The sequence below is a fragment of the Arachis duranensis genome, chromosome 1 (genome assembly GCF_000817695.3).
Source record: "Arachis duranensis cultivar V14167 chromosome 1, aradu.V14167.gnm2.J7QH, whole genome shotgun sequence".
NCBI lineage: Eukaryota > Viridiplantae > Streptophyta > Magnoliopsida > Fabales > Fabaceae > Arachis > Arachis duranensis.
In genome coordinates this window covers 6432773-6444519 of record NC_029772.3, presented here as the reverse complement: position 1 = coordinate 6444519, position 11747 = coordinate 6432773, and the positions used below count along the sequence as shown (strand labels likewise).

Genomic DNA, 11747 nt, shown 5'->3' with positions numbered 1-11747 from the left:
TTCCAACATTAGCATATATGTAATTTATATGTGACAATGAATAAATGTATCATATATGTAATGTAATAATATCGAAAGTGGTTTGTTCATGTACTCATGTAACTTCTCAGCAAAACAATGCCGCAAAAGTAGCTATTCCCATCTGAAACTTGAATGTGTTTGCATTTTCTTTTTTTGGGTTGATAGACGCTTAAAGGTTGAAAGAACAAGGAAAAGGAAACGAAGAAATACACAGCTTAGACATGCCAGGGTCATGTCATGCAGTTAGCCACCATGTTTGCATTTTTCAAATATCAGTGTTGCTGATCCATTTAGTTAAAAGTAATTTCAATTTGGTGAAGTATGCAGAACTAATTGGGTTGCATTTGCTTACACAAAAAGAAATCAATTGTTTCAATAATTAGTTGTTGAAAATTGATCACACTTGTTTGAATTAGATATTATAGTTTGTTTTAGAACTTATTTGTTCTAGTCAAAATGATTGGTTTTGGTAACATTCAAACGTAACCTGAATGTTAATATCTCTGGCTATATCCCTGACCCTGAGTAAGATCATGAGGGTCTCCACTTTGAATAACATTCCGAAAAATTTTAGAACCAGCCTCTAACTCCAAAAGTCCCAAACCATGTCTAATGCTATAATTTTTTTTTTTTTGGACGTGAATGCTATAATATTTTGAATATCAAAATTTAGTGTGATATTATAAATAAACTGTCGATATGTCCGAGTGGTTAAGGAGACAGACTCGAAATCTGTTGGGCTATGCCTGCGCAGGTTCGAATCCTGCTGTCGACGTTTTTCTTATTTTTAATCATATCCTTTTTTTTTTAGCCTTTTTCCCATTATTCTTTTGCCACTATCTTTTTCCTATATCTTGGCATACATAGCACGTGATTTTGAACCAAAAGTTTACAGGCCCAATAATCAGAATCAAATAAGCTCCTCTACATCAATAAACAAAAATTTTGAACTCCACATGACTATCTACTAAAATCGGGGCATGTTCCAAGCTAAATGAGTTCTTAGTTCTTACTTCTCAAGTCTTAGAGACTTAAAACTATCACTAAGATCTCTAGTGTTAGCTCGCAAATTTATCTAAGTAAGTATCAGGAGTTTGAATCTCATTTTATACATACAACAATTTATTGGTTAACATTAAATCCTTAAATGAAGCTTCAATCCATAACGAAATCTTTGGCCTATCAAGTTGTAGGATATCATAAAAATAAATAAATCAAAAAAATTATATATTTTGTACTTTTTAAAAACAAGATAAAAAATATTCTTACAATATTATCTCTATTTTCTTATTTCAAGGATAGAGAATTCAAATGCCATTTTATAAAAACCTTTACCTTTTACCAAATACCAACTAAAAACGTTCTCACAAATAATATGTATCTTTGTAAACGTTCTTTCCATACTCACTTAGTCGCATATTTGAGTATCTTTATATTTGGTACGGGTGTCCATGGGTCAGGTGAAACCGGATTTGATGTGACCCAAATTCGGCCTAAAATATATACCGAGCCTATTTATTAGACTCGAACTTGACCCTAAATCTGATGAAACTTATACACTTTCGGGCCACGATTATACCGAGTAAAAACCGGGCCGTTAACATTACATTACCTTGATACCTTCTTATAAGCTAGCATGTGAAAATATCCAAATTTACAAGACTCCAACCATTATTTGACATGATAAAATTCACTTATAAAAATATAACAAGAACCAACTTTTCTCTAAAATTAAAGCATAATCATAATCAATACTAATAATTGTCTAATAACACCAAATATTTAAATCAATACAAATAATACAATATTATGCATTAATTAGTCTAAAATCTTATGCATTTTAAATATAAAATATTAACTTATAGTCTTATAATAACTAATAACACAAAATATTAAGGTTTACAATACTTAAATTCCACATAAGAATAGTCATCATCCATCACTAATAACACAAAATATTAATTGTGTATGATGATCGGGCCAACGGGCCGATTTCGGGTGACTCGAGTTATGATCCGGATCCGATCCGAAATAATGACTGAGTTTATTTTTGAGACCCTTACCCAACCCTAAACCCGGTAAAATCACACCAAATTAACTCCCTAAAATATTCGGGAGCGGACCGAATCTTCGAGTCGGATCGGACCATGCACATCCCTAATATTTGGTAAAGAAAAGAAAAATTAAGCAATAAATTCAAGTTCCCCCTTGAGTAGACAATAACTGAATCAATGAAAGTAGCTGAATTCTACATGTGATCTTTTAAATGTTGCAGTAGTAGTTTCACTACTTAACTGACACATTTCATTTAGAAGGGTCAAGAAAGCTTTGATAATTTTGATTAGACACGTGTCTGTTCCATGTTAATGGTACTATATGTATTTAGATAATTTAAAGTAAAAAAATTAATCAAATTTATAATTTTTGTTATACATGAGTTCTATTATCTTAATTAAAATTATTAATTCATCACTTCATTATTTTATTAACTTTTTATTTTAGAATATTTTGATCCAATTAATGTAAAGACAAAACGAGAAGAAAATAAAAGTGTTATATCTAAGTCTTCATGAATATGTTACCTAATTGGACAAGTAACATGTTATGTATTGAATCTGGTAGCATGAGGTTGATACTTCGGTGTTGATACATTATTACTATTGATGACTACATTCTTGATATATCACAATCTAACATTAAATAAGAGGAGGGGAAAAAGAAATTAATGGTCATACCCACTTAGGGACGATGACATATAATGACGTCTTAAATTTTAGATAGATTCAACGTTAGTTATTTTATCAAGATTAGGACATAACTTTTAGATTTTTGGGGTTTGAGCGTTTATAATTTTATGAGTTGTTCGTATATAATTATCCACTCATAGAAACCTTCCTCAGTTAGGCTCAAAAAATCTTCTTATAATCCTACAGACATCAGAAAATTAAACAAAAGGAGTTATGATGATGGAAAAGAAAAACACCTAAAGTTGAATTGCCAAGAAGACTAGCCGGATTTAATTAAGGTATCAAAATTTTTGTTAAGAGAAATGGTCAGAGTTTTCAATTTGGATTCATGGAATTTCTAGTTATATGGTTTGTATATTCTGCTAGCCATTTCATGTGTTTGGTTATCAGAAAAGTTTGGCAAAAAAAATATAGTAGCAAAAAATGGTCAAAATTGATTACTTTTGATTTTATTTAATGCATATTGTAATAAATAAATACTAAATAAAATAAATTTGGATTGATTATTTTTTGTTCCTTTAATATTATCGATTTTGTTATTTCTTTTTTTTCTTTTTATTATTAAAGGAGCTTACGCCAACAAAAAAAAAACTAAATAGATATTGTTATGGGGAAAATTACACCTCTAAAATCAGCATAAAATTGAGCAGAAAGAGCATGTGTTTTAATTAATTTAGATTGATCAATTGGTTAGCTCACTCGTCCGCTTAAATAAGTGTCGGAGGTTTGAGTTCTGCTCTGTATTATAAAAATAGCATGTGTTTTGTTATTTACTCTACACATTACAATTTTATATCAAATAATTAATGCCAAAAATATCGATATAACTAATATATAGACTAAGTTAATAATAAATCTCTATGCTTGGTTGGTCTTGGTCATGTTGAAGAACTATCATATATAGTCACAACTCACAAGCAGCAATCTAGCTAGGTACCTTTGAAAAAGAAAAATTACTCTCGTGCTTTCCTTTTTGTCGGAACTCTCATCTGTGTTAAAGTGTTAGAAGATAAGCATGTAGTTGTAAAATATGACCTATAGCATGGTGCGTCATTTGAATAGGGTTTACATTAGTGGGATTACATTNTATAATTATAAAATATTTAATTATTTATGTATCTTTATTTGTCAACAACTTAAATGATATAGTATTAAAATTTTTATAATGAAAAAATCTAAAGTTCTATATTTATTATTATAGAAAAAATAATTTTCGTATAAGACAAACTACAAAAAAAACACATACAAAAATTCACATAAATAAATAAAAAACTCTTGATGTGAGGGATATATAAAATAAATAATCATTTATGAAGTTGCTTAAGCCTTTTTTAGATAAATAATTTTACGGCAATAATATCCTTAAATGGGTATTATATAAGAAATGAGGCTTTTTTAATTTAAGAGTTTATCAAATAATAAATACCTTAAAAACACTTGTTAAACATTAAATATATTTTAAAAATTATAAAAAATATAGCGGTCCACGTTTCCTCAGAAAATTGTCTCCATCTCATACCACTGACTATGAAGTCTTTGTAACTTTGTTAATGAATTTGATCACACAGTAGATGGACCAATATAACAATTATTGAGCATATGTTGTCTTTTAGGGTTTACAACAACCTACTTTGAAACGTCATTGATTGCAACAATTTGAGATTTGGGAATATTTTTATTTATTGCTTTTATTTGTAGTGTTAATTTGCTGTTGAATTTCAAGCATATGATCAATCTAACTGAACAAATGAGACACGTCCTACTGATCGAAAAGTGAATTCGGACAAAGTTAGGAATTAGTCATTACTGTTTCAGCTAGTAATATACTCGAGAATTTTCGCCCCAAAAAAAAAAAAATGCTAAGCTTAGCTTGGAGAAGCTTCATTTCTGTATAGTGATTTTTTAAAATTAAAAAAAAGGCAGTATTATAACCAATTTTGTATAACTTTGAATAATCTGACACTAATCACTCTAACGGACATATACAATACTAATAACTTCTTTCTAAGAGAGACTTGAAAAATATTATTGTAGTCCGGATAGTTAAAATGAAATTGCAGTATAGTTTTACTAAATTAAATCTTCGCCAAATTATAGAAGATATCAACATAATTTATCCTATATTCTTAAACATATTTCCACTGATCAGGATGTTCCTTCTTAAAGGTTGATTGATCAATGCAGTTTTTGGCTAGGCCTCGCTACAAAATAATTACATTAAATATGATAATTTCTTTACATTAACAGTACATCCAAAATTGTCCCAAAAGGGAAAAGTACATCCAATTACTTAAAGACAAACATCTTCAGCTCTTTTGTTGTAGCGACAAGAATCTAATACCACATCTTCAAATATAACATACTCCTATTTTCTTTTCTAATTTATCTAGCAACAAGAAGGACAGAACTGAAGGTTGTTTCAAAGTGTAGCTCAAAGACCTAATAACAAATTGGAATCCATACACCAACAGACCAACTATACAATACAATATGTAAAATATTCTTCTACTCATTTTCAACCAAAAAAGAAAAAAACATTTAATTATTATTTTCAACTATTTGTCAGACATTATTGGTAGATGTACAATAATGCATAATGATATAAGAAACGTTTTTCCCATGCTGTAAGGACTAAGTAGATAACATTATTGCTCTTCATCTAAGTTTTCTAATTTGACCACAGTCCTCCAAAATAAATTCCAATCCACAACAGTATGCATAAATTCGGCACCTACATTTCATCTACCTTCCACTGATGGAAACTTTAAGATAATTGTCTCATCAATAGAAAACAAACTGTATCACACATTCTAATGTCAGAGACAAGCAAAGTAGATCAGATGGCTTGTTAATTTCAAACACATTAATTTCGAAATTATTAATATCATAGTTGATCAATCAACATTCATCAATCTCCAACATATATTCCATCCTGCAGTAGTTAAAAATTACCAGTAGTAGATGGAATTCCCTATGCTTGGTGGTCATAGGAAGGTACCTTCCACAGGAGAAAAGAATTATTCCTCTTGAACACTTCCTTTTGAATAATGGAACATGGTGAAATTAGATGCAAGTATTATGTTAAAGTGCTTCCCTGGTAAAATAACCAGCAAACAACCTTCTTTGCCATCCGAAATATTATCCTCAAGAATTCACAATTTCACACCAAGGAAGCTCCAAATTCCAAATCCAACTAAGCAAGTCATCGACTACATGTGGTTTTACTGTTGCAGTAATTTTTTTCTGTACCTGTTACCAATGCGATGTTCTACATTGTTGATAGTGAATCACAATGCCCTCATCTGGATTCTATAATTCAGCATTGTTGATAGTGTAGGGTATGAAGGACTTGCCCACTCGATGTAGAAAACGACCCAACAGTGTAGATAACCATTTTTCTGTTGTCACCAGCTCAGAAACAGAATCTCAGTGTCGAGAAGACTCCATTAATCTGTATATCATTGCTAAACTTACTCAGTTATCTTCTTTGGATCAGTTTTGATTTCTTGATCTTGATTGGAATGGAAATAACGAACCCCAAGAGTTTTGTAGTCCCATACCATTTGAGATATTTCTTCTTGAGGAAGAATTAAACCTTTTTGCTTGACAGTTCTGAGCAATTCACAGAAAAACTTAGGATTTTCAAGTTTTATGTATTCATGCAACACCCGCTCATGACCTGGGATCCAGTTCCTTGGGAATGGTGTGTAATCACAGGATGGAATTAACGACATGTGTGAAAACTGAACACCCTCAATTACATCAACCAGCCCCATCCTCAAAAGATCTGAATATTCAGGCGCAGAATTGTTAGTGCTCTCCCTCAGCGGACGGCTAAGATTTCGCGATGCTATACCATACACTTTGGCACGTGACTTCAGCCTGTACCTAGCAGCATACAATTTGGCCAAAGAACTACGAACTACATAAGCGCAAAAGCCAACAACTTTTTTGCGATTGTCAGCATACCTATACCAATCAGCCATGGTCTCGAGAAATTTATTCATTTGGGAGTTCGTATGAGCTTGACCCGAATACAACATAGGAGTACAAGGAAGTGGCTTCGGGTCCTTGTCACCCTTCACCAGTTCTAGATGCCTAAATTGACGAATGCATTGTGGCAAGCTAGCAGTAACCGAAAGCAAGGTTCCAACACCCTTTTCACTCACAATGTTACCTCCAGAACCAGTGTAACGCAATGTCGGGTATATCACCCTCCGGCATATTATATGATCCAAGAACTGGATCCCCCTTGAAATATGCTCAATCTCTAGCTTCGAATTATCCAACCTTAATCCGAAAGTACTCTCACAAAACTCAATAATTTTCTTCCTAACTTCCACTGCATCCTCCCTAGGCCCTCTGATTCCAATTAAGAAATGACCCCCATATCTTATGTAATCCATCTTCCTAGTCTTCTCCTTTCCACTGGCTGGAACAAACTCCGGCCATGCAGGGTTATGACAACCATCATCAATTGAATACCGCCATATTGAATCAAACTTACAAGGCCTAAAAAACTCAACAATCATCCCTTCCATCATGTGATCCAATTCATTAAGGCAGACATTAGCAATCAATGGACTTAAAATCCCACAATAACCATAATCAGGTACCTTAGCAGCCTCCTCTGGCGCGAAACCGAAGAAAGTCCTCAACCAATACGGGTCCGGCTTCGGCTCATTCTCATTGAGAATCCTCTTCTTAGTAGCCCTCCTCTTCTTAACCTTCCTTAACTCTTCCTTCTCCTCATCATTCCTAGACACACACTTCAAAGGATGCTCTTTAAGTGCAGATTTTATCAAACCCAAGATTTTCCTATCCTTTGTACCTTTTTCAAGACACACCATGACCACATTCTGATCCACAGTATCGAGAATATCACTCAAATCGCCCTTCAAAAACCACAAGTATCCAGCAAAATTACTCCTAATTGTTCGAATCACGGTGTGGGCGCTTCTTCCCGGTCGAAAGGCATGTGATTTCTGTGAAAACCTAGACTCGAAAACAGGCTCAAGGATCATCAAGAGAACCTCCTGAACCACCCGGTCCTGGAAACAGGGCTCAGATGAGTTCATAAACTTTTCAAGTTTGCGTTTTGAGAGGGGTTTTAAGGCGTTGGGAGCGAGGAGGAGCTGGTGGGCCTTGTCATTCCATCTAAAACGACCACAAACAACAGCATTTCGGAGAGAGAGAAGGTTTTGGAGGTGGTGGGAGTGGATGGCGTTGCGGGGAGGGAAGGTGCCGGTGGAGTGGGCACAAGAGCGCTGGTAGGCAAGGACCCAAAGATCAAATTTGGAGAGAAAACCGGTGAGGTTGGAGAAGGTGTAGTGGTTTGGGGAGGAGAAGGATTTGACCCACAAAGATGTGCATATTTCGATTGGGTCCTCTTTCAGCAAAGAGTGAGGGTCTTCGACACGGTGGTGGTGGCTTTTTGGAGTTTGGGTGGAAACAGTGGAGAAGGAGTGTGTGTTGGGCAGGGATTGGTGGCATGACCGAAGGTGTTTGATGAATTTCCGCATTGACATTATTGCGCCTATTGTTGAATTTACATCTGCTACCTAAAAATGAAAATGAAGGATATAAATTACTTATACAAGCTATCACATATCTTGTAAATCAATAGTCAAAACCACCAAAAAAAAAATACCATCACAAAGAAAATAAAAATTTACAACACAATAAAGCCATTGCAGAAGTTTCCATGATTATAAGCTCAAAAAACAAGTACCTATGCACTTCATTTGCCTTGCCAAGAAATCTGAAACCTGATAGCCATGAGGTATAAATTACTTCAAGTTTCCAATAAAAGAAGGGAAAGAAAGTAAGACACTAATTACAATTCATGATAACACTACTCACAAAAGTAATGGGGAAATAACCAAAAAACCCTATAGTTTGAAATAACTTAGAAAGTAATTGCATGTGAGGTGCCTTAGCAGATATATCTCCAGACATAAGATATCTGCAACAATATTAACAGTAATAAACCACTTGATGCACCCAAAGTAAGACTGTAAGAATATAAAAATTTATATCATACTCTACACAATTTTATTAGATAAGATTAGCATAAAATACTTAAAATAAGTTGCCCATGTGAATTCCATATTATTACAACCGCTACTGATTCTTGAAAACGTTTGCGAAGATGTAAGCCTGGAGTTTATCACAGGATTGCCAAATTCACATGGTTTCACAGTGGTGCTAGTAGTAGTTGATCAACTCTCCAAATATGCACACGTTCTACTGCTTAAAGGTGACTACAATGCTATGTTAACTGCTGAGTTGTTTTTCATTAACATTGTCAAGCTCCGTGGCATGCCAATAACCATTTTATCAGACTGGGATAAGTGTTCATTAGTGCTTTTGGCAACAGTTATTTAAACTGCAAGGGACACCATTGACCATGTCATCAGCTTACCATCCACAATCAGATGGTCAAATCGAAGGAGTGAACATGATTTTAGAGATGTTTTTGCGGTGCTTTTCATTTGAAAATCATAAAGAATGGGCCAAGGAATTAACATGGGAAGAAATGTGGTATAATACAGAATTCTAAAACCAATGCAGGCATGACCCCGTTTGAGATTGTATATGGCCAACCTACACCCTCCATGACAAAATACACCGTCACCACAACAGCGCCCCCCGCGGCAGCCCGCCCGCCCATCGGCCCATGGGTTCAAGAAATGCTTAGGAACAGAGATAGCATATTACAACAGCTTAAAGTGAACTTACGAAAATCACAAGTTAGAATAAAGAATCAAGGTGACAAGCTTCGGATCGATAAAGAATTCATGGAAGAAGCCAATAAGCAACATTTGATCTAACTCAGCAGAAATCAAAAGCTGAGCCTTAGACTTCACTATGAGTTATTTTATGGTTAAACCAGGTTCCATTAACACAGTTTTAAGTATTATATTTGAATAATTTACATGCAACATAAGATATATGCAAAAATGGAACTCTACTAGTTAGCACAAATGCACTGAACATCAATTGTGGGGTGGGTTGCTAATTAGAATAGGAATGAAAAGAAAGTGGTTCAAATATGAAGAAACCACACTTCAATTAACTGTAGCAAAATAAGAAATAAATAAAGAGGAAGAAGCAAACCCGAAGAGAGGCAAACAACAAGAGGGAGAGGCAGCAGCAGCAGCTCGACAGCGAGGAAAATCAAGATTGGCGGTGGCGTACGTGGTCGCGTGAAGGTGAAGGGAGAGAGGGACAAAGCACGAGGAAGGAGGTTGAGGGACTGAGGCAAAGAGCACTAGCTTAAGGGTTCTCAGCATAGTTATCAAAACGAACCAATAATTAAACTGATCATAATACTGGGTCATTAGTTACTGGTTCAACCAACGAATCACTGGTTGAACCGATTGACTTGGTATCAAATAAAAGAAAAAGAGTAGCAATAACTATTATCCTGCAAATTATGTAGTCAGAATTGATAAAAACACAGTAAAAGCATCCATGAGATAAAATCCATGATTCATAGTTATCAGAATCGAACTGGTACCGGGTCACTGGTTCAACCAGTGGGTCACTAATGCACCCGGTTGACCGGGTCATAATTAAATAAAAATATCAAATTATAAAATTAAAATTAAAAACAAAAGTTAAAATGCATGTTGTCACAAACATATTAATAATAATCAAGTATCAATTTTTAGACATAACTAATGATGCAAAAAGAAATAATAAACTAGTCACTAGTACAAATATTTTCTCAAATTAAATGAACAAGAGTGAGCAAAAGATAAACGCAATTGATAAATCATATCCAAGAAGTGATCTCATAGTTGGCATCTGTATCTTCTTAAGACAAATTTAAAACTTGACCAACATTTTCCTTATTTAGAGTTGCATCTATATTTCCATAGCATTGTTACTTGGTCCATCATTATCTTAAATCAATTAATCCCACCTCCCCTAACAGATTTGTCACAATATATGTACATCACAGTGATTTCCCCTGATTTTTCAAGTTGATGAGCTTGTTCTTGAGATGGTGGCTTTTCTGATAATGGTATTTGTGACTAAGACATCTTTTAAATTCTAACAAAAGAAAAACAAAAGAATTACAGCAATAAAAGATTTAGCTAAGTAATATTCAGTAACAATTCAACTTATAGGAACATTTTAAAAGAAATAAAATGCTTCAACTCTGTCACAATAAAATGCTTCATTAATTCAATGTTTTCCAGCAACAAAATGCAATGTTCAGCGATATATTGATTATATTCAGCAACAAATTCAACTTACAGAAATAAATTCAGCTCATTGATAATTTTCAACAACAAATTCAACTATGATAAAATTGAAAACAAAGAACAGGGCCGAAGGAAGCTAACCTGTCCAGGGACCAATTGACGGTGAAGGAAGCTGACCAACTAAACTGACGGCCGAACAAAAAGACGACGACCACCACCACCCGAGGGACCAGATGCTGGTTCGGTCTGCTTCTACCGCCGGCGAAGCTAGCGCACCGAAGGCGGCGACCGAGTGCGAGACGGTGACGATGCAGTCCACGACGACGAGCTTGATCCGCCGAGTCCGAGACGGTGAAGACACAGGCCGCGACGGAGGGCTTGAGTCCGCCGATTCCGAGACAGTGACGACACAGGCCACGACGACAGGTGAGACTGACAGAGCTTGCAGGTGAGGGAGACAGTGACGAGAACGATAGCAAGTCTGAGAGAGAAGAACGATGAGCAAGGTTGGTGAGGGGGACGCCGAGGGTTCTGGGATAGGAAATTGGGGTTTTTTCAATTTTTTTTTTCAAACCGACCGGCCACCAATTTTTCTCTAAAACCCATATGGGTCAAATTGGCTTTGCCTGTTTGTGTAAATAACTTAATTAACTTTTTTTTAAAAAAAATTATATATAAAATTTTATATTAAAAATAATTTATAAATAAATTATTTATAATAAAAATATTTATTTTAAAGTTGTTTTAATAAATAAAAATAATA

The 11747-nt window shown here is 34.4% G+C and overlaps 2 protein-coding genes and 1 non-coding gene across 9 annotated transcripts in view; 2 read left to right on the top strand and 1 right to left on the bottom strand.

Annotated features, from left to right (window-relative positions):
- The window catches only part of LOC107473474 (gamma-interferon-responsive lysosomal thiol protein), a gene marked incomplete in the record, with an annotated part of 2644 nt that extends 2496 nt beyond the window's left edge, over positions 1 to 148 (top strand). Inside the window, 1 exon segment of the mRNA XM_016093049.3 lies at positions 1 to 148. Coding sequence (XP_015948535.1) covers positions 1 to 23 — 23 coding nt within the window.
- A 566-nt stretch (positions 149 to 714) lies between these two features.
- TRNAS-CGA (transfer RNA serine (anticodon CGA)) lies at positions 715 to 796 on the top strand. The gene has a single exon. It is a non-coding gene; the product is annotated as a tRNA-Ser (tRNA).
- A 4617-nt stretch (positions 797 to 5413) lies between these two features.
- LOC107473441 (nuclear intron maturase 1, mitochondrial) lies at positions 5414 to 11572 on the bottom strand. 7 transcript variants are annotated; one of them, XM_052258125.1, is made up of 4 exons: positions 11126 to 11572; positions 9888 to 10829; positions 8500 to 8536; positions 5414 to 8329 (listed from the first exon to the last, which is right to left on the bottom strand). In XM_052258125.1, the coding sequence occupies exon 4, from the start codon at positions 8294 to 8296 to the stop codon at positions 6239 to 6241; it is 2058 nt and encodes a 685-aa protein (XP_052114085.1). In that variant the 5' UTR covers positions 8297 to 8329; positions 8500 to 8536; positions 9888 to 10829; positions 11126 to 11572; the 3' UTR covers positions 5414 to 6238. The 7 variants fall into 7 exon arrangements, with proteins under 7 accessions (XP_052114085.1, XP_015948498.1, XP_052114086.1 ...); XM_016093012.3 differs by lacking the exon at positions 9888 to 10829 and adding an exon at positions 8631 to 8733; XM_052258126.1 differs by lacking the exon at positions 9888 to 10829 and adding an exon at positions 8651 to 8733.
- Between the last annotated feature and the right edge of the window lie 175 nt (positions 11573 to 11747).